General features: G+C 25.4%; 10 protein-coding genes across 10 annotated transcripts in view; 7 read left to right on the forward strand and 3 right to left on the reverse strand.

Moving 5' to 3' along the window:
• Positions 1 to 45: 45 nt before the first annotated feature.
• On the forward strand, positions 46 to 1,267 carry DICPUDRAFT_79929 (uncharacterized protein; the record flags this gene model as incomplete). The annotated part of the gene is made up of 1 exon (XM_003289116.1): positions 46 to 1,267. A coding segment is annotated over one exon (1,221 nt), but the record flags the coding sequence as incomplete, so codon positions are not given.
• Positions 1,268 to 1,599: 332 nt separating this feature from the next.
• DICPUDRAFT_153493 (uncharacterized protein) lies at positions 1,600 to 3,004 on the forward strand (the record flags this gene model as incomplete). The annotated part of the gene is made up of 2 exons (XM_003289117.1): positions 1,600 to 2,805; positions 2,990 to 3,004. The coding sequence occupies 2 exons, from the start codon at positions 1,600 to 1,602 to the stop codon at positions 3,002 to 3,004; spliced, it is 1,221 nt and encodes a 406-aa protein (XP_003289165.1).
• A 125-nt stretch (positions 3,005 to 3,129) lies between these two features.
• Positions 3,130 to 5,658, reverse strand: DICPUDRAFT_35226 (uncharacterized protein; the record flags this gene model as incomplete). Its single annotated transcript, XM_003289127.1, has 2 exons — positions 3,130 to 5,315; positions 5,388 to 5,658. 2 exons carry the CDS (start codon positions 5,656 to 5,658, stop codon positions 3,130 to 3,132), a joined length of 2,457 nt encoding a protein of 818 aa, XP_003289175.1.
• Positions 5,659 to 8,598: 2,940 nt separating this feature from the next.
• DICPUDRAFT_35223 (uncharacterized protein) lies at positions 8,599 to 13,053 on the forward strand (the record flags this gene model as incomplete). The annotated part of the gene is made up of 2 exons (XM_003289118.1): positions 8,599 to 9,519; positions 9,604 to 13,053. 2 exons carry the CDS (start codon positions 8,599 to 8,601, stop codon positions 13,051 to 13,053), a joined length of 4,371 nt encoding a protein of 1,456 aa, XP_003289166.1.
• Positions 13,054 to 13,961: 908 nt separating this feature from the next.
• On the reverse strand, positions 13,962 to 17,280 carry DICPUDRAFT_153496 (uncharacterized protein; the record flags this gene model as incomplete). The annotated part of the gene is made up of 5 exons (XM_003289128.1): positions 13,962 to 15,805; positions 15,883 to 16,214; positions 16,283 to 16,360; positions 16,585 to 17,052; positions 17,129 to 17,280. 5 exons carry the CDS (start codon positions 17,278 to 17,280, stop codon positions 13,962 to 13,964), a joined length of 2,874 nt encoding a protein of 957 aa, XP_003289176.1.
• A 3,477-nt stretch (positions 17,281 to 20,757) lies between these two features.
• On the forward strand, positions 20,758 to 21,879 carry DICPUDRAFT_48413 (uncharacterized protein). Its single transcript, XM_003289119.1, has 3 exons — positions 20,758 to 20,863; positions 20,990 to 21,294; positions 21,406 to 21,879. The coding sequence occupies exons 1-3, from the start codon at positions 20,779 to 20,781 to the stop codon at positions 21,844 to 21,846; spliced, it is 831 nt and encodes a 276-aa protein (XP_003289167.1). The 5' UTR covers positions 20,758 to 20,778; the 3' UTR covers positions 21,847 to 21,879.
• A 328-nt stretch (positions 21,880 to 22,207) lies between these two features.
• DICPUDRAFT_35222 (uncharacterized protein) lies at positions 22,208 to 22,702 on the forward strand (the record flags this gene model as incomplete). The annotated part of the gene is made up of 1 exon (XM_003289120.1): positions 22,208 to 22,702. One exon carries the CDS (start codon positions 22,208 to 22,210, stop codon positions 22,700 to 22,702), a length of 495 nt encoding a protein of 164 aa, XP_003289168.1.
• Positions 22,703 to 22,975: 273 nt separating this feature from the next.
• DICPUDRAFT_48414 (uncharacterized protein) lies at positions 22,976 to 24,456 on the forward strand (the record flags this gene model as incomplete). Its single annotated transcript, XM_003289121.1, has 3 exons — positions 22,976 to 23,087; positions 23,219 to 23,362; positions 23,719 to 24,456. 3 exons carry the CDS (start codon positions 22,976 to 22,978, stop codon positions 24,204 to 24,206), a joined length of 744 nt encoding a protein of 247 aa, XP_003289169.1. The 3' UTR covers positions 24,207 to 24,456.
• Positions 24,457 to 26,010: 1,554 nt separating this feature from the next.
• On the reverse strand, positions 26,011 to 26,916 carry DICPUDRAFT_35229 (uncharacterized protein; the record flags this gene model as incomplete). The annotated part of the gene is made up of 1 exon (XM_003289129.1): positions 26,011 to 26,916. The coding sequence occupies one exon, from the start codon at positions 26,914 to 26,916 to the stop codon at positions 26,011 to 26,013; it is 906 nt and encodes a 301-aa protein (XP_003289177.1).
• A 456-nt stretch (positions 26,917 to 27,372) lies between these two features.
• DICPUDRAFT_153503 (uncharacterized protein) overlaps positions 27,373 to 27,580 on the forward strand; it is a gene marked incomplete at both ends in the record, with an annotated part of 509 nt that continues 301 nt past the window's right edge. The window contains 2 exons of the mRNA XM_003289122.1: positions 27,373 to 27,378; positions 27,520 to 27,550. Of these exons, the coding sequence (XP_003289170.1) occupies positions 27,373 to 27,378; positions 27,520 to 27,550 (37 nt within the window). The remainder of the gene's footprint in view (positions 27,379 to 27,519; positions 27,551 to 27,580) is intronic.

Raw genomic sequence — 27,580 nt, forward strand, 5'->3', positions numbered from 1 at the left:
TATTAGAATTTTTTATAAAACTCTAAAATCATTATATTATAATAGTAATAGCAGTAATAATAATGATCAACTAGACCCCAATAATATAGAGAAATTAGTTTATATATTTTTTAATAATTTTAAAGAAATAATAAATAAAAAAGAAAGTATATTCAATAATTATTATTTTTATTGCATTATTCATAAATTTATTAAATTAACAAATATAATAAAAAATCAAAATAATAGCAATTTCATTGATGAAATAATAGAAATTTTAAATAATAACAATGAATCTATAAGTAGTTTATTAGTAAAATCATTAAGTTTAGAACTAGATAATAATAGTACCAAAAATTTCACAGACAATAATTTTTCATCTTATTCAGTATTAAATAAAAATTTAAAATTAATTTTATCAGTTTTAAAATATTATAATAATGGTGGATATAGAAATGAAAATATTTATAAATTTATCAAAAACTATATAATTTTGTGTAATAATAATCAAATAATTAAAAAAATTTTAAATTTTGATATAAATTCACAAATACTAAATAATTTAGATATTCCATCATTGTTTGTTAAATCTAAAACAGGCCAGTCAATAATCATTTGTAAAATATATATAATAGTATTAGAAATAATAAAATTCATACTCTTAAATTATAATAATAATAGTTTATCAAGTATATTTAGTATCCAAAATAATAACAATAGTGATAATAATAATAATAATAATAATAAATTTAATGATAGTAATGAAATAATTTATAAATTTGGATATTTATTCATTAATCAAGACGACATTGCAATTGAAACTATAAACTCCTTATTAACAGTTTACAATGAAGTTTCAAATATAAAAGATAATAGCAATAGCGATGGCAATATCGATAGTAATAACAATTACAAAATCATTAATAACAATTTAATATTATTAAAAAATTTATTTGTAAATAGTTTTAATCCTCACAATATATTTTGTTTTTTTATAAAAGAAATATGTTTTTACGATCATTTAATAATTATAGATATGTTGATATCTAATGAAACCACATTTCTTAATTATTTTTTAAATTATCTCAAATTAACATCAACATTATCAACAGCAGATATATTTAGTCACAGAGAAGATAAAGAGGAGTTTATTAGTTGCTTGAGCCTACTATATAACTCAATAGAGACTTCAAACAATAATAATATTTTCCCATATAACCCTAAAATATTACTATTAAAATTAGAAATGTATTTAAATAAATTAAAAACAATTAATAAACAAAAATAATAAATAATCGTTCAATTTCAGTTTACCGCCATTACCAAAACAATAGTAAAAAAATCGATCAAGTTTTTCTTTCAAGTAATAAAAAGTTCATCTTGTCCTAGTTATTAAAACCAAAATAAATTATTTTATTATTTTACCCAATTTTTTAATTTTTTTTGGTGTTTCCTTTATTTTACTTGAAAAACTTTAAAATAAATATTTTTTTGAAAAACTTTTTTCATAATATCTTTTTTTAATTTAAAATTTTTATTTTTTTATTTTCTTTTTTAAATTTTTTTCTTAATTACTTTTTTTATAAAAAATAAATTATATTAATAAACATAGTCATAATAATGGATGAAGCAATGCAACCAAATTTACCAGTATATCTCCAAAAATATATATTAAATCTTTTATGCACCCATATCCATTACTACAGTAAATCTATAGACCCTTTAACAGTTGGTTATACATACAGAGACAAAGAAAATGAAATTAAAAGTTATATGATCAATGTTGGATTGGTATCAAAGTTATTTTTTAAAATAATTTCAGGAACACATGTTTGTATTGATCTTAATCATTTAAATTTAGATTCCTTTAATAAATATAAAATTAAAAAAATAAATAATAATAATAATAATAGTAGCAAAATAATAAAGATAGAGAATATTGAAGTCTTAAAGTTACATTATGACCAAACAATGAAAAGTTTTTACAGAAAAACATTTAAGCATGGAAGAGTTTTAGATATCAGTATACCAATAGAAACAATAAATGAGCAAATAAAGCAAATGAAATCGCTTAAAAAGATAGTTTTAAGAAATGTAAATACAATTAAGCATACATTGAAATTCCTTGATGAATTAGTTATACCTCCAGAATTAAATATCGAGCAAATTAAAGTTTTAGAATTTAGAATTTCACAAAAAACAACAAAAGCCATAGTAGAGAATCTTTATTTTAAGGTAAAGAAATTACATACAATAGTTTTAGAGGAGTATGAGGAAGAGGAATTATTGTTTCAAATTTTCAAATATTGGTTTCATTCAATCAAGCAATTTTTTAAAATTTCAGATTGTTCATTTCCAATCATCAAATTTTCGGGTAATATATTAAGTGGTGAAGAAATAATTGAAAATAGAAATCCAAGTGGCATTGAAAGAGGTAACAGTATCAACTATTTGCAAAATATAGTATATTATCATTTTCAAGATTCAGGTATTTCACTAAAGGAATTGTATTGTATTTTAAAGGCATCACCTAATTTACAGTTTTTATCAATTCAAATTTGCCTTGAAAGATTAGATTATTTATTTTCCGGTCAAATTGATAGAGATAGGTTAAAGTGTAAATGCAGATCTATATTTTACGACAATGATCAAGCAACTATTGAAGTTTATATGGATGAAAGAGGTATCTCAGCAAATCAAGAGGATGTCATCCAAGAATACCACCGAAATACAGTTGAGGAGGCACTTCATTTTTGGAAATTAATAAAGAAATTAGATAATTTTTCAAAATTAAAGATGGTAGGAATTAGCCATTCGTGCACGTTAGTAAATAGTGAGCAGCCCGGACCTGTACACAAAAGTTTCAATGAAATAACATCGTTATTATGCTCACCAAAATTTAAAAATGTTCAAGAGTTAGAACTATCGTTAAAAGAATATAACCCGGTACCATTGTTAGAATCTATAGCATCATCCAATCAAATTATACAAGGATTTATTTTATCTTCAGATGTTCCTATTCTAGAAAGTCAAATAAACGAAGTAATAAACAAATCAAACCATATATCTTTTTTGGAAGTAAGAAGATCTTTAAAAACAGTATTCAAATACAAAAAATAAAGGTTTATTTTATAGAATTTAAATGTTTATTTAATTATTAATATTTTTCATTTTTATATTTAAATTGTCTTTGAATAATTTTCCTTTTCTTTTTTGTATTATAAAATAAACAATTGAAATTGTAATGATGGCAGTAAATGCAGCAGCTCCTATAACAATACCAGCAATTTTAACACCACTTAGCTTTGAGTTGGATGGGCATATTGAACCAGATTTAGATGATGCAGAGTCTGAATCGATAAGAACAGAGAAATCTGGGTCTATAAGAGCCAGTTCTCTAAAATAAGGAATTTGAATACCAATGTATGATTGAATTAATTTGCTTTCACCTATTGGTTTCATTTGAGCATCTAGTGGTATGTTTGTAATTGCTCTAATAGTTGAGTCTATTATACCTCTTCTAATAAATCTACCATATAGAGAATGGTTATCAACTTGAATTTTAATGTAGTTTGAGTTATCCCCTGATGTTGTTTCACCAAAATCCCTAAACGAGCAAATATTATCAGTTGAATTTGATTGGATAGAGGCAAACATTACTAACTGTAATTGATTTAATTGACTTTCAAATGGGTAGTTACTAATCTGGACTGTATATTTCATTGAAGAAGGGTTCATTTTTAACTCTTCATTGGCAAATGTAATTGTTGTTTCATTAACAAACCATTTCAATGTTGTTGTAATATCGACGGCAATTGGATTGTTATTATTCTTATTAATTTGGAGTGTTGCATCATAAATGAATGTTGTATTATCCAAATCTTTTACTGTCCATTTTTCGAAAGATTTTTCGAAAATTACATCACCTGTAGCGTTAATTTCTCTTAGTGATATTAGTGATATTAGTGAGCTATATTTTACTGGTATGCCGTTTGTATTATCAGTTGGTATTGTAATTTCAGTTGATGGTGCTGTATTGTTAATAGTTGGGTCTACAATTATGATTTTAGATTGACAGTCATTACCAATCCATGGTGAATAGCATACACATCCCTGATCTTCAATACACTGGCCATGGGTTGGGCCCCCACATACCGGGGAACCTAAACATAGTTGTGGTTTATTTGTTGGTATTGGTGTATCTGTTGGCTTTTCTGGGACTGGAGGTCTATTATTAAAATTATAAACCATTGGAACAATTGTAAATCGATTTGAGTCGGTGGAACCTGAATAAACTTTAACTTTGTATGGATCTTCGGTTGGCTTTACATTCGAAATTTTAAAAACAGTTGGTGAAATTGCTTTTGCAACATTGGTGCTTGTAGATCCATCACCGAATACAATGTGTGCTTGTGGTGCTGTGAAAATATCACTTTGGAAACCTCTACCATAAATAAACAAATCTCCACCCTTTTCAGTTATTGTACAGTAGCCAGTAATTACAGGTTGAGTTGTCTGGAATGTTATATTAACATAATATGGGAAATTTTGAACTGATTTCATTAGGTCAAATGAAGAGTAGCCTGAATAGTACCCATTGTTGTTAATAAACCCATAAACTGAAATTAAAGAAATGTTGGCATAGTTTCCAAAACCAAAAGGTAATTCAACACTACATGAGTATGTAGCCATGAAACTGGTAATTGAATCTATTGATGACACACATTCAATAACGCTATTTTTACTTGTGCTAAGGTATACAATTGGATATTGTTTATCTTTTAGGCCACTTTCTTCATCAATTGCGCTAAATAAAAATGTAATAGTTCTATTTGATTTACTAGTATCTATTATTTGTGAAGATACTGAGAAAGTGTTTAGTTTTGGTGGTGAAATATCTATTATGGTGGGACATTCTAGCAAAACCTTATTGATTGATGAGTCGTTCAAGTAATAAATGAATGGATTTGAAATTGATGTATACATTGCTAAATTTGGTGATTTAATTAAAAAGATCGATGATCTTCCCATTCTATCAAGTAAATAAACTTCCTCGATGAAATAGTTCTGAGTAATACATGGAGAAGAGGCAGTTAAAAAGATGTCGTATTCGCCAATAAAAACAGTGCCTCCTGATTTAACGTTGTTTATAGATATTGAAAAATTATAAATAGATTGATCTAATTCACCTTTAACTGTTATATAACCTGATTTAAATCCATTTACTGGGTCCTCAATTATAATTGACCATCCTAGTTGACCTGATTGGTTACTTTCAGTAAATTTCTGATTAAATTTGGTTATTTTTTTAAATGCTGGGCCAATTAAATCCATTTCTAAATACAAAAAATTGTGTTTTAATACAAGAGGTTTTGATATATGTAATTATAAAAATCGGTGCTACATACTGGTTTTTTTAATTCTTAATTGCTCGTTAAAAGCTTGACTGGGGAAATCTCCCTCTATACTCAATAATTTAGTTGAGACTATATTAAAATAGAAATCCCCAATAGGTGAATTAGCTTCAACATAGAATTCAATTTGAAAAAGACCTAGTGTTTCATTCCATACTGATGGGAACTGAATTTTTTTTTCGATAACCTGACTTGATAGAAGTGGATATCCAGCGTTTAATGGTTCCAAAGCAAAGATGAAATTTTTAGGAAAATCTCTTTCCATTTTTAGATACATAACATTGTAGTGTCTGAAATCAGTTACATCGATATCATTATATAAAAATGATACACTTTGAATTGCTGAGAAATAATCTATTTATTTAAATTAAAAAATCAATACCATACAATATTTATCATTTGTTTGTGTATACTTACATTGAGGTGTAAAAAAAGGGTTTGAAAATAAATCTCCTGTACCTGAAAGAATGTACCCATAAAATAAAGTATATAAACATTCAATTTTATCTATGAATTTAATAGTATATACTAAATAAGCTGGGGTAACCACTTCATAGACTCCTCTGAAAATATTTCCGTTTACCAGTTTCTCGATGGCATTGAATTTTCCTATTGTATTTGAGTTTTTATCAAAAATTTGTATAAAATTTAACCCATAAACTGATGTGATGTTCATACGATATATATAGTATTCATTGACCAAATGAATATATTCTATACTATTAATAGTTGGAAATAGGTTGTTACATTTTGTAGACTCTATTAAATTTTGATTAAGATGTTAAACCTTTTGTTGTTTTTTTAATAGTGTATTAATAAATATTTACCTTTATTTGGATAAGTAAATTCAAGAGGTTGTGTATAATCTGTATAAAAAAGACTGGTTTTTTGGTTGTCTGTTGAGGCCATTATTGAAAGAAGTGAGTCAACTCTAAAACTAAAACTATTTGGCCCACCTCCAACGAATCCATATGGCCACCTGGTGGTAGTAGATATACCATTTACCGTAACACCAATTTTGTAAAACCCGTAATAACTTGTCGAATTATAAAACCCATAACAAACCATTGGTATATCATTTGGGTAACTCTCACTTGTTTTTGTATCTGGAATTGTAACCACACCTATATTATAAGTTGAAATAAAGTTTAATGAACAAATGTTAATAAATGTTAACATAAAATATTTAAAAATAATTTTTAAAACCACAAAAATAATTACTATTTTCTAAACCAATTTGGATATTTTCGGTTGTTCGAAGGCCTCCATTGGATAAATATCTTAGTTGATAGTCATTTGTGGCAAATAGTGGATAATAATATGTAGTACTTTTTTCATCACCATATACTGGAAAATATCTTTCGGCCGTAGTAGTTGTTATTATTTTGTAGGGTGTTTTGTAAATAGTTGAGTTTGATGTAAATGAAAGTATTGCACCTTGCTTATGCCCCATAAATTTAAAATTTTGTAAATACTGTTTTTCTGGAAAAGTTGTACTATTTAATATGTTATCATAAATTCCTATTAAAAATTATAAAAACTAAATTAAAAAACAGTTGGTGATATTTCAAAAGTATAGTTATTTTTTAGTTACCGTTAGTCCAATCTAGCTCTAAAACTTTTGTTTGGTTACACAATTGAAGATTTAATATTATTTTTGGAAAAAAACTTAAATCAAATTTTGATTGTGTACTAAACATATACAAATTCGACCCATCAATATTATTGAAAGAAACGGTCGAGCTAGCCGGGATAGCGAAACCTAATGGTTTATAAATAGATGAATCATAAAAATAACCTGAACCAGTAACCTCTAATATAGTAAATATAGTGAATAATGAGGATAAAATATTATTTGGAAAAAAATTAAAGGGTCTGATTGGTTTTACATTAATAGTATTAATATCCAACCCTAAAAAGAAAAAAAATTTAGTTATTTTATATTTTATATTTTTTATGAGAAAAAAAAAAAAAAAAAAAAAACTAATTATAAAAAATATCTTACATAAACACTCTATGAAACCATTGTACACTGAATTTACGCTAAAAGAAAAGTTTCCTATTTTTGAACTTCCATACAGGCCAAACATTACCATAGAGGAGTTCTGCCATTGTATATTGACATTTACAGTTATATCAGTTGGTTTTGTAATAGATAAATTATCACATGATTCTCCTTGTGATGTATTTGGGATACACCATACAGACCAACTAAAAGAGCAAGTGTTACTGCCCGCCGCTAAATATCTACTATATACTTTGGTATTGGGAGCATTTACCACAACATAGCCATTGACTCTATTAAAATTATTATTACTTGAAATAAAAATAATTAAAAATAAAACAATAAAATATTTAAAAAAAACCATAATACTAAACTATTATTATTATTATTATAAAAATGTAATTTTAAAAATGATTATAAAATAAAAAATTAAAAATAAAAACAAAAAAAAAGGAAAAAAAAAAAATAAAAATAAAAAATATATATATAAAAAAAAAGTGACCTGAGGATAATTTTAGATATTTTGGATATTGTATTGATTTTTTATTTTTTTTTTTTGTCCTGGAAACGGCACCCGCTTTTTAAAAAAAATTTTTTTGTTTGTGAGCAATGGCCACATTCATTCAAATTACGAAAATTCACACTGGCTGGCATCACACATCATTTATGGTAATAAAAAAAAAAGTTATAATTCATTATTTATTTTGTTATTAGTAGAAACTTTTTATTTATAATAAAAATTTTTTTAGTTAAATATTAATTTTTTGAAATTTAAAATAAAAAAAAATAAATAAAAAAAAATAAAAAAAAATTTTTATTTTTTTTTATTTTTTAAATATTTTTTAATTTTTTTTACAATTTTGATGAGATGGTATTGGTGGTCACCACCCAGAAAAAAATATTAAATTTTTTCATTAAATTAATATTTTGATAGCATTAATAACTGTAATAATATTATTGAATATAATTTATTAGTATTTTATTTGTAATAATAAAAATAAATATAAAGTTTTAAAACTTTTTTTTTTTTTTTTTTTTTCTAAAGCAGGTGTGTATGAAATTTAATACAATATCTTTAATAAAATAATTTGTGTAGATTTTAATAATAATAATTTTTTATATTTAATATTTATGCACTATAGAAACAAGTGGGTTAATTTTTAAAACTATATTATTTACAATTATAAAAAATAGAAAAAGATGAAATTTCAAAAGCATTTAAAGAGTGTCACAATTTGGAATCATCATTATTTACCATACCAAAAGCTAAAGAGAAAAATTAGAAATTATTTTTCCCCACCAGTTTCACCTGTTGACAATAGAGTATCATTACAACAACAACAACAACAACAACAACAACAACTGCAGCCAGGAAATGATGTTTCAAAAGACTTTTTAGAAATTTTAGAAAATGAAATTAAAAAAGTTAACCAATTTATATTGGAAGAAAGATTACCACATGTCTTAAATAGATTTGAAGATTTAAAGCAAAAATACAAGTCTATTGATTTTTCGTCCCCATTTTCAGTTTATTTAAGTGTAGGATTACCAACACAACAGCAATTAGAAGAAGAAGGTTCCGGTAGTGGAAATTCAACACCATTAGACCAATCATCGTCATCATTATATTTCCCAAGCGAACAATTACAACAACATGGTTCAAATGAAGTAGATACAATTACAGCTTTTCAAATTGCATTTGAAGATATCTTAAAGCAATTGGCTGAAATCGATCAATTCTCACAATTAAACATCCAAGCTATTCAAAAACTATTGAACACCTATTCAAAGAAAAAAGTAAAATCCACAATTTACGAACAAAAGAGAAGAAAAGCAGGTCAATCTGAATTAACTGGTTTGCAAAAATTAGATATAAACAATACAAATAATAATGAACTAGAGCAAAAAGAAAACCATCAGAAGCAAAAGCTTTTAGAATCTAGTGAAATCGATTCTATTAAACAACAAGTCGACAAATTCTTTAATGATAAAGTAACTGAACTTGAATTATATAACCGTGTTCAACTTAAAAAATTAACATTAGAAATCGAATTGGAGTACCAAACCATTTGCCAAACAAATGTTAGATTATTAAACAACTCATACTATGATTTATTATCAGTAAGTTTTTTAAAAAAAAAAATAATATCCTACACTTGGTTTTCATTATTTTGACATATTTTTTTTTTTTTTCATTTGATATAGATAAAAGAAAAAGAATTATCAAACAAAGTTGTATTATTTTGCAAAAATGTTATAAGTAATAATACTAGCTTTATAAAGAACATCATCGAAGAGATTAAAGGTCTAATGAAAGAACTAAAGATTGATGATAGTCAAATTATGTGGACTGAAACCATACATTCATGTATACATAAATCATGCTATTTGGGAAATGTTGATATGGTCAAGTTGTTGTTCAGTTCATTTAAATCATTGGTAAACGTTGACTATTGCGATGAAAAAAATAAACAATTTATACACATTGCTTCAGAAAATGGTAAAACAAAAGTAGTCGATTTCCTTTTAGACAATGGCGCAAATATCGAATGTGGTGATTTCTTATCCCGTAGACCATTACATCTATCCTCAAAAAATGGTCACTATGAATGCACAGAACTCTTACTAAAAAGAAATGCAAATGTCAATGTTTTAGATAGAGAAGGATGTACACCATTGTATTTGGCATGCCGTAGATACCCACAAAAAGAAGAGCAAGGAAACTTGGTTATAGATGCTAGTTCAGGCAATGCGGGTACAGAGAAATCAATTGTCGATTTATTATTATTAAATGGTACACCTTTAACTAGAGGTCCATACGGTAGACACATTTTGCATGAAGCTTCAAGTAAAGGCAATGTTAGCAATATTAAATCAATTGTAAAAGTGGATCCAGAGTCTATTAATTTAACCGATTTGTTTGGTAGAACCCCAATTTTCGAATCTGTTAAGCATGGTAATCTTAGCTCCATAATTACCTTGTTAGAGAACAAAGCAAATATAGTTCAAGTTTTCGATGATGACAAAAGAACATTACTTCATGAAGCTGCAGCTAATGGCCAACTAGATTCTATGGAGTTGCTTTTTGATCATATTACAAGAACTCTTAATGTTGGTAAAGAGGAATTATATAAAATTTCGAATCAACAAGATGATGATGGTTGGGCTCCACTTCACGATGCTTGTTATTTAAATTATATTCAATGTGTCAAATGTTTATTAGAGCATAGATCCAATCCAAATCTTTTAGATAAAGGTGAGTGGTCACCAATTGTTCACTCATTGTATAGAGGTAATATTCAAGCAGCTATCACTATCATGGAATTTTTCAAGAAAAACCCAGATCTCTTACATGAATCATCAAATTTATTATCCCCACCACTTAGAGATTCAAACAAGTCAATTATGAACCAATCATTACCACCAAAAATCATTGATTTAAGTGATTTAAATAAATCAATAAACTCGTTAAACTCAAGCACAGGTACAACCCCCAAATTACCATTATCACCAGGAAAATCAGATTCTCTATCCTCGTCAAATACAACTGTATCAGATTCATCAACCTCGACAACACCAACACCAACACCAACACCAACTAGCAACATGGCAGCAAATAAAAAAATATTAAAGTCATTATTATCTACTGTTTGCTTTAGAGTGTTAGCCACAAATATTAAACCAGGTCATAGATTAGGTATTGTTGGTAATAGAAAGGCTATTGGGTCATGGAATCCATCTTCTGCCATCTTTTTTAAAGAAGAAACACAATCAGCTGAATCAAGTGTTTGGGTTGGTAGAGTTCAAGTTCCAGTAAATGTTCAATTAGAGTATAAATATGTTATTTTTGAAGGTACACGTTTAGATTCATGGGAGGCATTACCAGAGAATAGAAAGTTTACACCACAAGAAGAGGATGAATTTGTGGATGATGGTGTTTTTGGCCAATTACCAAATGAAGATGTAGACTCACAAGCAAAACAATCTATTTTTATGGAGCGTGGTTGGTTGGTACAAGATACTCAGCTTAGAGTTAGATTTGGTGAAACTAGTTCAACGGATCCACAACGTAAAATTATTCAACCAGTTATATTATATAATGGTAAAGAGCAAGCAGGTAAAATTATTGTATCACTTAGAGACCGTTTCTCAAATATTCAAAAGGGAACAACTACATCAACAGTTAATTTACCATTAACAAAAGATCAATCAGTTTTATTCCAAACAAATCAATTGAAGACAGATTCATATCACACAATTCAATTTGATATTTATAGACGTGGTATGTCGACAGTGCTAATTGGTCGTGCTATTATCCTTGTATCAGAATTAACAAGCACCCACCCATATAAAAAAGTTGTACCCATTATAAACTCCTCATTACTTTCAGTTGGTGAGCTTTATTTCTTCCCATTAATTATCTCGCCCTTTACCCATCCTAAAGTTTCCGATGTTTTATCTAAAACATATTGGAAGAGTACATTATTAATTGGTCATCGTGGTGGTGGGGCTGAAAATGCAAGAAGTGTAGGCAAATATAAGAGAACTCATATCAAAGAGAATACAATTCTATCATTTGTTACAGCTGCCTCTCTTGGTGCTCAGTATATCGAATTTGATGTTCAACTCTCGCGTGATGGTGTACCAGTTATCTATCATGACTTTGAAATCTTGGGTAAAGATAATATTAAAATCCCAATCAACAAAATTAATTTACAACAATTTAAAAAGCTTCAGCTAAAGAAAAACAAAACTAAAAATGGTCATAATGATGAAGACGAAGAAGATGATTCCAGCAACAACAATCATCATGAAGATGGCAAGTACGATTTAACTAATGATGATCCACTCCACCATAATAGCGATAAGAGATTAAAATTCCCATCATTAAAAAATTTACGTGGAAGATCAAAATCTATGCAGGATATATTTAATGATTTTGGTGCAATTTCATCACAATCAGCATCAAGCATTATTACAAATTTAAAATCAAGTGCCATTAATATAAATGCAAGTTTTAATAAAAATAGTAATAATAGTAATAATAATAACAACAATAGTAATAATAATGGTAAATCAGAACCAATCAACGATTCAATGACAACACTAGAAGAAACATTTAAAAATGTACCAATTCAAACTGGTTTCAATATTGAAATTAAATATCCAAACCAAGAAAAAGAACAGGAAATTCAAATGAATAATTTAAATAGAAATACATATGTTGATATTATATTAAAAGTAGTTTTCGAACATGCAGGTGATAGAAGTGTAATGTTTTCATCATTCGACCCAGACATTTGTTTATTATGTTCATTGAAACAACCAAAATACCCAGTCTTCTTTTTAAACAATGCAGGCTTTACCCAACACTCTGACCCACGTGCAAATTCAATATCTGAAGCTATTCGTTTCTCAAAATCAGCTCATCTTTTAGGTATTGTTACAAATTCGAAAATTCTTTGTGAAGCTCCACCAGTAATTGGTCAGGTTAAATCTGCAGGTTTAATGTTGTGTAGTTGGGGTTCTGAAAATAATGATCCTGCTTTAGTCGACCTTCAAGAATCTTTAGGTTGTGATGCCGTTATCGTTGATCATGTAGCATATGTTTCAAAACATTATAACAAACCAACCAATAATGAAAATGAAAAATAGTTTAAACAATTTAATAATAACAAATAAATATTTAATTATATAATATATTAAAAAATTAAAAAATTGTTTATTTACTTTTTTTATATACTGATAATAAAGGTAACAAAGATTTCTGTTGTAAAAGCCAATCAAATTTGAAATAACAAAAAAAAAAAAACCACTAAATTTTGAAATAACAAATGTGGGCAAATTTGAACCGTTTTTACAATAATAAAAAATTATTTAATTATATTTTGGAAACATCAAAAATTAATAGCCCCCATTTTAAATTTATAAAGAATATAAATTAAAACATATAGTGAAATTAAATTATTTTTGAAATCCAAAAAATAAAACCGTTTAAACTCATAAATTTTTGCCCCATGGTGGTTCTAAAAAAAGAATAGGGAAGTGTGAGTACAAAGTGTAAATTCACCTATACCTAATATATTTTTAATTTTTTTAGGGGAGTTGGTAAATTACAAAAATAAAGAGGTTATAATTATATTTTTTTTTAATTAAAAGGTTATAATAAACATTAAAAAAGGGTTTAAATCAAATATCACCTAAATCTGTTTTTATTTCCCTTTAGATGTTGGTAGTTTCTTTGGGTCTGAATCGATAAGTATGCTAATTTTTTATCTTTTTTATCTATTTCTGTTCATTATTGATTTTAGTTATAATTAAATGTTTGAATTACTAATGTTTAATAATTATGAAATAACATTGATTTTAAAAAGAGGAGGATGGTAAAATTTAGCATTTTAAAAAAATTATTTATGTCCATTTAGAAATAATTTTAAAAATACTATTATTGTGTTTATTATATTGAAATTATTTTGAATTCAATGTTTAAGTATTTAAAATTTATAGATATATAATCGTTTAGATCTATAAATTGAAAAAAAAATTAATTATAAATTATAATTTTATTTCTCGGCTTTAATTATTTTTTTAAGTTTAAAAACTAAAACTTTAGTTTTGGTACTTTTTTTATAAAAAAGATAAAAAGCACCTGCCAAAATGAAAATAGTGGCTACACCGATACAGCTTACAAGAGTTGCAATCAGAGCAGTATTGCTTTTGGAATTGTCACAGTTTGATTTAAAATTGGAATTTATCAATGCTGAAAAGTCAGGGTCGATATAACATGATGTCCTACAATGAGGAATGTTAATACCAATGGTTACTGATTCGTTTTGATTCGATACTAATGATGTGGTGATTAATGTTGTGTGCCCATCTGATATTGCTCTATTTATAAATCTACCATATAGGATCTTGCTATCTTTATTGATCGATATATAGTTTAATGTTTGATTGTCTAATATTGATGTTGATGTTGATGCTGATTTGCTGTTACAGTCGTTGGATGTTGAATCTGATACATTTGATATCATTTGTAATTGCAATGTATTGAGTGGACTTTGATAGTTGTAGTTGTGAATTGAAATTGAAACTTTAATTGAACCTTTATCTAATTTGAAATCTATACCTGCGAATGAATATTGAATATCATTTTCTATTTCTAGAATGGATAAAACGATTTGGCATTCAGTTTCGTCTAATATTTGGGTGAATGTTACATTTGATCCTTTTTTATCATTTGATGCTATATTCCAATGGTTTTGAAGTGGATATTGTTTAACTGTATCACTGTTGATATCGAGTTCTAATAATGATGTGATTAATATATTGTATGTTGTTTGATCGTTTTTAATTGTTGTTGAACCGTCAGAATTAACTGTACTATTGGTATTACCATTGTTTTTATTATTTGAGGGTGAACTACAATCGAATCCAACCCATCCTGATTTACAATCGCAAATCCCATTTGATGTATTACAAATACCATGGTTAGTATCGGTACAGTTGTTTAAACATATTTTTTGTTTTGGTTGGTATATATAAAAGTTGTATGATTTCCATGTGATTCCATTTTGATATACAGTAACATCTTTTTTACCAGTACTTGCTCCAATGTTGCATGTGATTGTATTTGATGATATAGTATCTATTTTGCATTCTTGATCACCGATTTTTACATTAAAATCTTGATGAATGTCTCCGAACCATCCATTCATTGTAGCTAAACCACCCTCTTCGTATGTTGGTATGATTGATGATACATAATGTAATGGAGTAAAACAGTTTTCACCAGTCCAGTCTTTGGGGCATTCACAAATACCAGTATTATAGTTGCATATATTACCATTATATGATTCACAGTTGTCTAGACATGATGTATAGTTGTTGAATACTTCGTTACCATCGTTGTTATCTAAATTTAAATTGAATTTTGTTTGTAATTGATCTACTTTGATTGTACCTGATACATTATTCAGTTGATTTGGATATGTTGTTAAAGTACATGTAATTTGATAGAATGTTGAATCAGTTACATCACAAGATCTACCACCAATTATTATTGTTATTTCAGTGATATTGTATGAATAATATAAACCTTTGAATTCTAAAATGTGATTATTTGATGTTATATTTGATAAAAATGGAGGATATGGATCTGGAGTTAATGTAAATTTTTGACCAGTACTCCTGAAACTTATATCGTGAATAACTCTATTCGGAGTATAGGAACCATGTGCAATAATTATTGAATTAGATTTTAGAATATAATTAAAATCTATATTTGATACAATATCATGGTCTAAATATCCAATATTTTGACCCATTAATGATAATACTGGTTCTGTTACTATTTTGTTTTGTTTCCAAAATGTTTGGTTTAAATATTTTAATTTTGGAATAGTTTCTATTTTAAAAATATTTATAAAAAGAAATATATTAATATTAATAATAATTTTATTATATATTATTTTATATACATACTGCATGTTCCTATTGTATCGAAGTTATCGAATAAATTGTGTTCAAAATTTAATTTAAAATAATCATCGCTAAAATGGCATGTAAAACAATCTGGAATTTTCCCTGTCATTGAATTATTTCTTATAAATAATTCCACAGAGCAATAGGATTCATCAATAGTTCCAGTTATTGAATTGGAGCTTAAGTCTAAGAATGTTATATTGTTTTTTGAACCATCCCATTTTGGTAAATCACCACTAATTTGGTTAAACTCAAATGATGAAGAACTAATATCTGTATTATCAAATATTTTATAGTTTGGAGGTTTTTTTAATGGCCCTGACAAATATGAACTGAAAATTAATTATTATAAGTGTTTATTCTTTATAAAAGAAATTAAAATAAAATCAATAATACATACAATACTCTAAGATTATTTGGAAGTTTTGAGAATGGAAGTTCCCCATTAATATGGAAATTCTGAGTGTTGGTAAATACTCTATTAATTATCAAAGATAAAATTAGTATTTTTATAATAAACTTTCCTAAGTATTAATAATAAAATTAACTTACAAACTTTTAAAGATAGAAGAGATTCCAGTAAATTCAATAAATGCATTTGGTGTTGGAACGTCATATGCTATATGGCTTTAATGGGTGCAAGAAATATTAATTAATTAATAGTTATTATTAAAAACTATAATAATTAGTTTATATACTTACATAGTAGAAAACATAACTTCACTATTTGGATCATTTGAACCTAACAATATCGATAGCGGAACCAGTGGATAAGATACACCCGGGAAGCTTGATAAAAATAAATTATTTATATTATTATGTGTTGATAAATTTTTGAAAGAATTGAAATCGAAATCACTTGTTAAATAATAAGAAAATATCCCATTCGAAACAACATTTGCCATTGACGGGATATTTCTTGTTACAAAATGGACATTATTACAAACAAAAGGGTCACTTAAAGTGTTTTTTAAATCATTATTAACATATAACCCATAATTCTCATTGTTCGATAATGTTGAATCTCGATAAACCATAAAAGTATCTTTTAAGGGTGTAGTAAATAGAGACAGAGCCAAAGGTTCTTCAATTTTTTTTCCTAAAGTTGTCCTGAAACTCTTTGAATTGATTGGGTATTTGAAACTTATTGATGGAGTTGAAATCATTTCTCTGTATATTGTTAATATTATTAATATTTTTTTTTTTTTTGTTTTATTTAATTTAATTTAATTTAATTTATAATTACAAATATTCTAAAGACTCTGTCGAAAAATCAAAAAAGTTTTCAGAAATATCCCATTTATTGGTTGTCATCTTTTTGAGATTAGATCCAATACAATCTACATCGGTATTCTGTATAACTTCATTTGTTAACTGAGGACGTGTGGAAAAATCCATTTCAATTATATTTAAATCTCCATTGCATCTAAAATCAGGTATATTTTGACAATAATTTTGTAGAGGGCTGTAACCTAGCTTTATTAATAAATTATCAAAACATGTGCCTTTATAAAGAATAAAATATTAGTATTTTTATAATAATAATTATTATTATCAGATTATTTACTTTCTGATTGTGAATACTGAAGTGAAACATTAATAAATAATTTTATGAAAAATATAATTATTAGTTTTGACATATTGAATCTATTTTACGAAATAAAAAAAATTATTTATAAATAAATTTTTTTTTTTTTTTTTTTTTGATATTTAACGAAATTTGTTAAATAAAAATATGAAATAAATGGGATGTTTTGATGAAAAATAAGCGCAGATAAAAAAAAAAATTCAATTTTAAGTTTTTTTAAATAAAATTTTACCAACTTTTCGAAATTTTAAGAAAATTTTTTTTAAATTTTAAATTTTTTTTTCAATAATAATAAACCTATTTAAATACATTATTTAACCATTTTAATATTAAAATTATAAAAAGTAAATATCTTAACACTTATCATTTTTTTTATTTTATTTTTGTTTATCAAAAACGAACAAAATTTAAGATATCTTTTTTTCAAACTTTTAAAAAACTAAATAAATAAATAAAGAAAAAAAATTAATTAATTTTTTTAATGATTTATTTTTTTCGAATCCTTTATTATTTTATTCTAACATTGAATTGTTTTATATTTTAAATTATTATTTATTTCTTTTTTTTAATATCTCTTTTTTATAAAAATAAAATATTTTGAGGTATTTGGATTTCGATATATAGAAAAAGAGAAACTTCCTAAAAACCTTTGGGAATAACTACTTTCGCAGGTTAATTTAATTGTTTTCTACTATCATACCCCAATCATTAAGGATTTCACCTTTTATTTTACCATTGATGTTTAAAATATTTTTGAAATTGGTGTAAAAACGGTCATACAGTTGGGATACTTTAACTGTGAACGGGAAGATGTTGTTGGAAGAGTATCCTGAATCAGCGTAATCATTATATCGGATATCTACAAACTGGGTGAATACCTTTATGTTCTCCATGAGTTTAATTATCGCATTCTGTGTGGAGGAGATTTATAAAAATTATTTATAATCTCAGAATTGATGTAATGAAAAATGTCAAGAGACATTGGATCTGGTTCTAATTTGATTTACTAAACATTCGAATTGATAAAATTTCTGTTTCTTATGAAAATTGATTATCTATTATATTTAAATCGGTGCTTTAAAGTTGTATTTTTTTTATTGAAAAATTGAATTTTCTGTATTATTCCCTAACCATATTGCCGTGACGATTTTCTTGAACCCTCTCGGGCATCTGCATTACTCAGAGTTGGTTGTGTATCATTTTTTAAAAATCAATATAGAGATTAAAATATAAACCCTCTGGAAGATGATCTTAATAACTAAAACCAAAATAGAAAAAGTTTCCCAAAACATTGCATTATCCCCACCTTTTCTAACACTTGTTTTAGTATTTGAATCTAGTAAAACTTAAGAGCCAAAGACCAATGATCTTATATCATGGTATTTATAACCTGACCTCATCCATAAACATATGATTCGTGACTATATCTTCTATTATTTCCATAACCAGCTCTACCTTGCCAATTGATTATAGGTTTGATGGTACATGTATTACCTTTTTCCAGTCGGCTACTGTTGGATATAAGCATAGGTTTAAGTACTCTTGTGACAGAATTTCTACCCCTAATTCTTTTAATTTGTTTGTTGTTGATGTTAATAGTTCTTGTTCCCAAATAGAGTAGATCGAATTTCTTTCTACCCCTATTTTCTGCAGTTTTTTATTATCATTATTATTTATTTTTGGGATGTGTCAATAATGATAATTAAAATTGCCAAACAAATCAATATATCACATATTTAATAACATCAGGGTGTCTAAATATACCATGGGCACTGTATTTTCTCTTATTTGAACTTTTCTTAAACCCAGTACTACTATTCCACCTTTTTTACTGATGGTACTATCATTTTCATTGTTTATTATACCCATTCTTTTTTATTATTGTTGTAATTCTTTATTCCATAATATTTTGAATCTGATTTCTTTTTAGGTTGTTTTCGGTAAATGTAATGTGAAATTGACATACCCACTTTCATTCTCTCATTTTATAAAAGTTTACACCTACTGCACTATAGTTGCTTTGTTTTCTAATATGTTAAGGAAGTGTTTGTATTTGATATTGTCTTTTATTTTATTACCAGTTGTGACAAGTGTTTTTATTTTAAACTTTTTAGTGGATTGAGATTTTTTTATTAATTGCTAACCACGAATTTTTGACCAACCCTTTCAATAAGAATGGTGCAAAGGTTAACACGACTTTTATTAATTTATTTTTAAAAAAATTTTAGTAATTTGATTTTGATTATTTAATTTTTGTTATTTAATTATTGTTGATTAATTTTTTTTTGGTAATTTTTGTTATTTAATTTTAGTGAATCGAGATTACCTTTGACCAAATCTATTTTTGTAATAAAGTGCACTATGCACAAATAAGGCGTGAGGTGACCAACTTAGCAAAAGGGAAATTTCTTAATTTATACTATTAATTTGAACTCCTACTTTATATGTTCAAACCTTATGGGGGTCATATACTACATTTACCTCACCCTTTTAAAGATAACTATCTAACTAATTTTTGGAATGGGTCAGGGAACCCTTCAACCTGCACCCTCCAGGGATCGAACCGAAGCTGTCGCCAAAATGTAATAAAGTGCACTATGCACAAATAAGGCGTGAGGTGACCAACTTAGCAAAAGGGAAATTTCTTAATTTATACTATTAATTTGAACTCCTACTTTATATGTTCAAACCTTATGGGGGTCATATACTACATTTTTTCAACAATGTTCGGATGGTGTAGTTGGTTATCACGAATCCTTAACACGGATTAGGTCGTGGGTTCGATTCCCGCTCTGAATATTTTTTCGCATTGATTTTTAAAATCTCCTAGAAGATATAACGAATTTGTTTGGATTTAGTTGGTTTATTGCTAGAATTATTTCTTCTTTTGTAAAGTCAGAGTCTAAAATGTCCCATTTAGAATCTTTAGATATTTTCCAATTTTTGAGCATGTTTTGGTGGGTAATTGGGTCGTCGATACGTCTGGAGTATAGATTTTCATAAGTGGATAAAAATTCTTTTTCGATATCGTTTTGCGCTTATTAATTTTTATAATTAATAAAGAAAACAAATATGTAATATTTTATAATAAAAAAAAAAATCGTATATTTTACATATTGAGAGAAAAAAAAAAAGGTTTATCAAATAATAATAATGACAATGAAATTACAAAAAAAAAAAAAAATTCAAAAAATAATTTGTATTTTTTGAATTTTTTTTTTTAAATTTTATTTTTTTTTTTGAATTTTTTTTTTTTATTATTTTATTTTACTTTTGTAAATTTAAATTTAATATTATATATATTTAAAATGCAAGGAATCTTAAACAAGTTAGCTCCACTTGCTTTAACAGGTGGTGCCATTATTTCATTAGGTCAAAGTGCTATTTTCAATGGTAACTATTATTTTAAAAAAGATACGATTTTGGTTATTTTACAATGATGTTCATACATGGTGATAATCATACGTTATATAATAACCCTTTATTTAAAACTAACATGATTTCAAATATATATTATAGTTGATGGTGGAGAAAGAGCTGTAATTTTTGATAGAATTAGTGGTGTTAAAAAAGAATCAGTTGGTGAAGGTACACATTTTATAATCCCATGGTTACAAAAACCACATATTATGAGCACTAGAACTACACCAAGAACAATTAAATCAGATACTGGTAGCAAAGATCTTCAAACTATCAGTGTTTCATTAAGAGTTTTATTCAGACCAGATATTGAACATCTTTCAACTATTTTCAGTAAATTAGGTTTAGATTATGATGAAAGAATTTTACCATCACTCGGTAATGAAGTTTTAAAATCAGTTGTTGTAAGAATCACAAAAGAAAAAGAAAAAGAAAAAGAAATGAAAAAAAAAAAAAAAACAGCACATAATTATTAGAATATTGGAATTAATTTAGTTTTTATTTTAATTATATAGGCTCAATATGATGCAAGTGAATTAATCACTCAAAGAGAAGCAGTTTCAAAAGAAATTCGTGATGCTTTAACAAAGAGATCAAAAGAATTCCATTTAGTTTTAGATGATGTATCAATCACCCATTTAAGTTTTTCACAAGATTTTACCAATGCTATCGAACATAAACAAGTTGCTCAACAAGAAGCTGAAAGATCCAAATATGTTGTAATGAAAAATGAACAAGAAAAGAAAGCCTCCATTATTAGAGCTGAAGGTGAAGCTGAAGCTGCTAAATTAATCAGTATAGCCATGGCTAGTGGTCCAGGTTTCATTGAACTTAGAAGACTTGAAGCCGCTAAAGAAATTGCCGAAAATTTATCAAAATCAAAATTAGTTACCTATGTACCAGGTAGTGGTGGTAATGGTAATAACCTTTTATTAAATATAAATAATAAAAACTAAATCCTATAAATAAATAAAATTTAAATATAAAATAAAAAAACCAAATCAAGATATATTTTTTATTCTTGGGATAAAAGCAAACCATCATGGTGGGGGTATGACTCTATAGTTTTTTTAAAGTCATTATACTCCATACCTACTTTTATTAACTTGGGAACTGCAGTGGTGAGAGGGTGTGGGGTGTGTCAAAAATTATTTTTTTATTTTTAAACAATAATTAGATTTTTATAAACCCCCCAAACTAAATCATTTTTTAGTATAAAAGGGGGAATAAAAAAAAAAAAATTATTCAATTCAAAAACAATCAAAACAATTTATAGAATTATTTATAAAACTATTAATCTTTTATTCTTAACAAAAAATGAAATTATTATCAATAATTTTAGGTTTATTACTTATTATTGCATTTGTTTCTGCTCAAGATTCTACTGAAGAAACTTTTGCTGCACGTCCAACTTATCCATGTGGATCTCACTCTTGTGATTATGGCCATGTATGTCGTACTCATGGTAATGAATGCGGTTGTGTTCCACATAACAATTGTGAAGTTACTCTTAAATTCAAATTCATTGGTTCATGGGTAGATGGTTCATGTGGTAAAACTTACACTCAATATGATGTTATCATTCAAAATGGATTAAATAGAAACATTAAAGATATTTATATTGGTTCTGACTACACTTTAAGACTACGTGACCACAACTCAATTTGGAATATTGTTCGTTTACCAAATGGTGTTTTAACTCTTCCATCATACCAACAATCAATCAATGCTGGTGCATCATACACATTTGGCTTCATTATTGAAGGTACCCAACGTCCAAATCTTCGTATCTTGGCTGTCACCTTCTTCTAAAAATCAAATAATTGTTGATTTTGTTTTTACTTTTTTTTGTAAAAAAAAGGTTATAAAAAAAAAAAATAAAAAAAAATAATAAAAATATGCATATTTGGTGATCAATTATCTCTTTTTTTTTTTTTTATTTTTTTTTATTTTTTTTCATTTTTTTTTTTTAATTTTTTTTCATTTTTTTTAAAAATTTTTTTTAAAATTTTTTTTTTTTAAAATTTTTTTTTTTTTTTTTTTTTGTTGTAATACATTGATCAATAAATTATTTTTTTATATATAATGTCAGGAAGAAGTATTTTCGGTCTCTTTGGCGAAGGTTTGAAATCATTCGGTTCATCATTACATAAAACCGGTTGCAAAATGCAAGGTGACTATGGTTATGTTGAAAAATGTATGTATTTATTAAATTTTATTTATTTTTCAAAATTCGTGTGGTAAAATTTCACTGGTAATGATCTTCAGTGGGAAACCAATCAAAACAACAACTAACTCATTAAATTAAATTTTAAATGAAAACAATAGTAAACAGACACACTAGAATCACTCCATTCAACGATACCCTCCCAACTCTTGGTAAAAACTCATTCATTGCACCAAATGCTTCAGTTATTGGTGATGTTATTGTTGGTGACAATTCAGGTATTTGGTATAATACCGTTTTAAGAGGTAAGATACCAAAACTATATTTAATAGAAAATTATTTATTTGAAAAAAATAAAACAGAATCAGTTATTCAATTTTAAAAATCAATAAAAGAAATTTCGAAAAAAATAAATAAAACAAAAAAAAAAAAACCTTTAGAATAGCAGCAAATAATAACAATAACAACAACAATAACAACAATAATTAAAATAATAATATCAAAATATTATATTGATGATTTATCTTAATCAAAACAAAATATTATACAGTCAATAACAATAAACGAAAATCAACTATAAAGAAAACAGGATTAATTAATTAATATTAAGATATAGCCATCTAATTAATATATTTTTTTTTCGTTATTTTTTATTTTATAGGTGATGTTAACTCAATTCATATTGGTAATAACTCATTTATTGGTGATCGTTGTGTTGTTCACTGTGCCTCAGATGGTCCAGTTGGCGCACAAGCCACCCAAATTGGTGATAAAGTTTATGTTGGTCCAGGTTCAATTATTCACGCCGCTACCATTCAAGATGAAGCATATATTGGCACTGGTTCAATCGTTCTCGATGGTTCAGTCATCCAAAAGAACGGCTTTTTAGAATCAGGTTCACTTTTAACTGGTAAAACTGTTAAAACTGGTGAAGTTTGGGGTGGAAGTCCAGCCAAATTCATTCGTGCTGCCACCAAAGAAGATGAAGCTAGACTCGAAAAAATTATCTCTGATAACCTCAATCTTTCAGAACAACACGAAAAACAAACTTCAAAATCTGCTAAACAATTAAATGATGAACTTTTAATCAAATATACTGAAAATAGAACTAAAAATGAAAATGTTTTAAATACTCAAAGTCAAATTTAAAATTTTTTATAAATAATAATAATAATAATAATAATAATAATAATAATATGGCAATAATTAAAAAATAAATAATCCAAATATATAATAGTAATTTTAACAATACAAAACAACAAACACAAACACAAACAAACACAAACCCAACACAAAAAAAAAATTTAAATCATAATATAAATTATAATGATAAAACAATTGTAATTTAATTATAATAAAAAAAAAAATTTAAAATTTAAAATTAAACAGTGATGCACTTAAAATCTCCATTATTATTGATTGTGTAATTTTACTTTTTTTATTTTTTTTTTTAAATTTTTTTTTTCTGAATAAACAGGCATTATTATGTTGTCTATAGACATTTTATAGAATTCTTTTTTCTTTTTTTATTTCCCTTTATAATTTTATTTTTTTAATTTTATTTTTTTATTCATTTATTTATATTTTTTTTTTTTTTTATTTTTTTTTTTTTTATTAAAAATTTTAAAAAATAAATTGTTTAATGCAGTATAGAATAATAACAAATATTATTGATAAAATAAAATGATATTTTTAGATTTAAATAACTATTCACCACTATTTATAGTTTCTTTTAGTGTAATATCATTTTTTTTTAATTTAATAATTATTTGGAGATTAATTTTTAATGTTAGGTATAATCAAAACTACCCCTGCCCTTTACAACAATTTTTTCAAATTATAATATCTTTATATCTATGTTGTAATAATCAAACCCATTAAATAGAATTTTCACCAAATTTGATATTAATTTTTTATTAAAAAGCTTTAGGAATTTCATTTTTATATTTATTAAATTTTAATATTAATATTAGTAATAAAATTGAAAATAATATTAATAATCAAACTCAAATTATAAATATTTTATTAGTTTTAATAGATATAACCTCATCATTAATCTTTTTAGGATCTATAATACTTATACTGCATGGTTTGGTAAGTTCAAAAATATTTTCTTTAATTTCATATTAAACCTAATATTTTATATATGTATATTAGATATCAATTTATATGGATCTAATAAAAATCAGAAATATTGATGGTGGTATTTTTCAACAGAAAAAAAGAATGATTTTACTATCATTATCAATTATAGTGGTTTCAAATGTTATTATAGATATTATATATTTAAGAGGTTTATTTTTCCTCAATAAAACAAACAATGGCCATACTCTCATTTTACCCAATATTGTATCAATAATTTTAGCAATTTTCTTTGTAATTAAAGTTTTTTTTTTAAATGATGAATATATTGCAAACCCAAGAATGGTATGTAGAAATATTTTTATTTATTTTTTATTCATTTATTTTATTTTACAATTTATAAATTTTCAAATCTAGGGGTTACAACAAAAACATCACCACTCCCTAATTTTAAATAATATATTTTTAAAAACATGCACTAATTATTATTATTTTTTAGGTTTTGTTATTTATTAGATTTATAGTTATTACAGAATCAATTTTAGCAATTAGTTTATTTAATATTTTAAATAATTATTTAAAACTTTTTACTATACAAGAAATTAAAGTAACAATAATATTAATATTATTATTTCAAGTGTCTTTTGTTGTAAATTTCGACTATGGTTTTATAGAAAATTCAAAACTAATAGCAAAATTAAGAAACTTTTATGTTAAAATAAAAAACCAATAAATGTAAAATAATAACAATAAATCTTTTTTTTTTTTTTTTTTTTTTATATTTTTTTTTATATTTTTTTTTATTTGATTTTCTTTTTCCTTTTTTTTTTTTTTCTTTATTTTTAAATAAACAAAACTAATCGAATTTAATTTAAAAATCTTCAAATAATGTATCAACTTCTGATGGTTCGATAAAAGCGACTTTTTGTCTTTCTGCGGCTTGACTTTTTTGATATTTTCTTTTAATGTATTTGTTGGCTTTAGCTAACTTTTGATCACTACGATTATTACCTGGAGAAACAAAGTTTGGATTTGAATAAAGTACATTTCCACCAAAACCTTCAGAGAAAATTTTATCGACATTTAAAATCATTCTTGGACCAATTTCGGTTAAAAGTGATTCTTTTTTGAATTCTTGATCTGAAATTTGATAGTTTCTGAACCAAATACGACCATCTTGATAGAAGAAACTGAAAACGTGATCGAAAAATGGTTTGCTTTTAAGGTGACCTTTTGGTGTGCTATAAATTTGGGTGAAAAGTTCTTTGATTAATTGAAGGTGTGGTTGTGAGTCAAAAGTTTTATCGAAATGAAGGAATGGACGACTGCCTTTTAAGCAATTACCAGTCATTTGTAATTCATCGAGTGTGTGAACGTTGGTGACGTGGAATTTAACAGTTGGGCCTAATGGAGTTTTGGCCATCCAAAGGAAACAATCTGTACCTCTTCTAACATCAAATAATATAGCGTAGTTGCATGATTTCATTTCGCATGTTTCGTTGATTAATGATAATGTCTTTCTGTCATCAACTTTATCTTCTTTTTTGCTGTGTGGAATTAATGAAATTAAGTCAGTCATTAAATGACGATATTTAGATCCAATACCACGAGTTGATGTAAATAAAACTCTTTTCTTTGTAAAAATTGATTGTTCTTCTTTTTTATTTGAATTTAATGGATTTTCTTGTGGTTGTTCTGTTTGTTCTGTTTGTTGTGGTTGTTCATTATTTTCTTCTACAACCTCAACTGGTTTAGTTTTTTTAATTGGTTTTGTCATTTTTAATAAATATATATATATAAAAATTATTTATATAGAGATAATATAAATTTAAAAATAAAAAATAGGAATAATAAAAAAAAAAAAAAAATAAAAAAATGAAAAATAAAAAAATTTAAAAAAATATAAATTTTTTTCGTTTTTTTTTAAAAAAAACGATTGTTTATTTTTTTATTTAAAATTTTTTTTTTCTATTAACTTTTTAAATTAAACTTGAATTTAAATTAAATATAAGTTTATATGTATTAATATTGTATGGATATCAAACTTTCACTGTAATAGTATTTAAATTTAATTGTTTAATTCTTTTTTTATAATTTTAATTTTTTTTTTTTTTTTTTTTTTAAATTTTTTTTTTTTTTTTTTTTTTTTTAATTTTTCAAAATTTTTTTCAATGATCATTTTTTTTTTTTTTTGATAATTTAATTAATTTTTGTATATATAAATAAAAAAAAGATGTCAGTATGTAGTTCTTTAAAAAATAACAATTCAAATTATAAAATCTAAAAAAAAAATATTAAAAAAAAAAAAAAAAAAGAAATTAATTTTGAAATTAATTTTTAATTTTTACATTAATTTAACAAAATCATAAAATAATTATAGGGTATGAAAAAATTTATTCCATTATTAGATCGTATTTTAATCGAAAGAGCTTCAAATCAAG

Source organism: Dictyostelium purpureum, assembly GCF_000190715.1.
Source record: "Dictyostelium purpureum unplaced genomic scaffold DICPUscaffold_163, whole genome shotgun sequence".
Taxonomy (NCBI): Eukaryota; Evosea; class Eumycetozoa; order Dictyosteliales; family Dictyosteliaceae; genus Dictyostelium; species Dictyostelium purpureum.

Coding starts and splice junctions, on each gene's coding strand:
- DICPUDRAFT_48413 (XM_003289119.1), top strand. CDS start 20,779: ATGCAAGGAATCTTAAACAAGTTAGCTCCACTTGCTTTAACAGGTGGT. Junction 20,864..20,989: donor TCAAAGTGCTATTTTCAATG/GTAACTATTATT, acceptor TATATATTATAG/TTGATGGTGGAGAAAGAGCT. Junction 21,295..21,405: donor AAGTTTTAAAATCAGTTGTT/GTAAGAATCACA, acceptor TTAATTATATAG/GCTCAATATGATGCAAGTGA.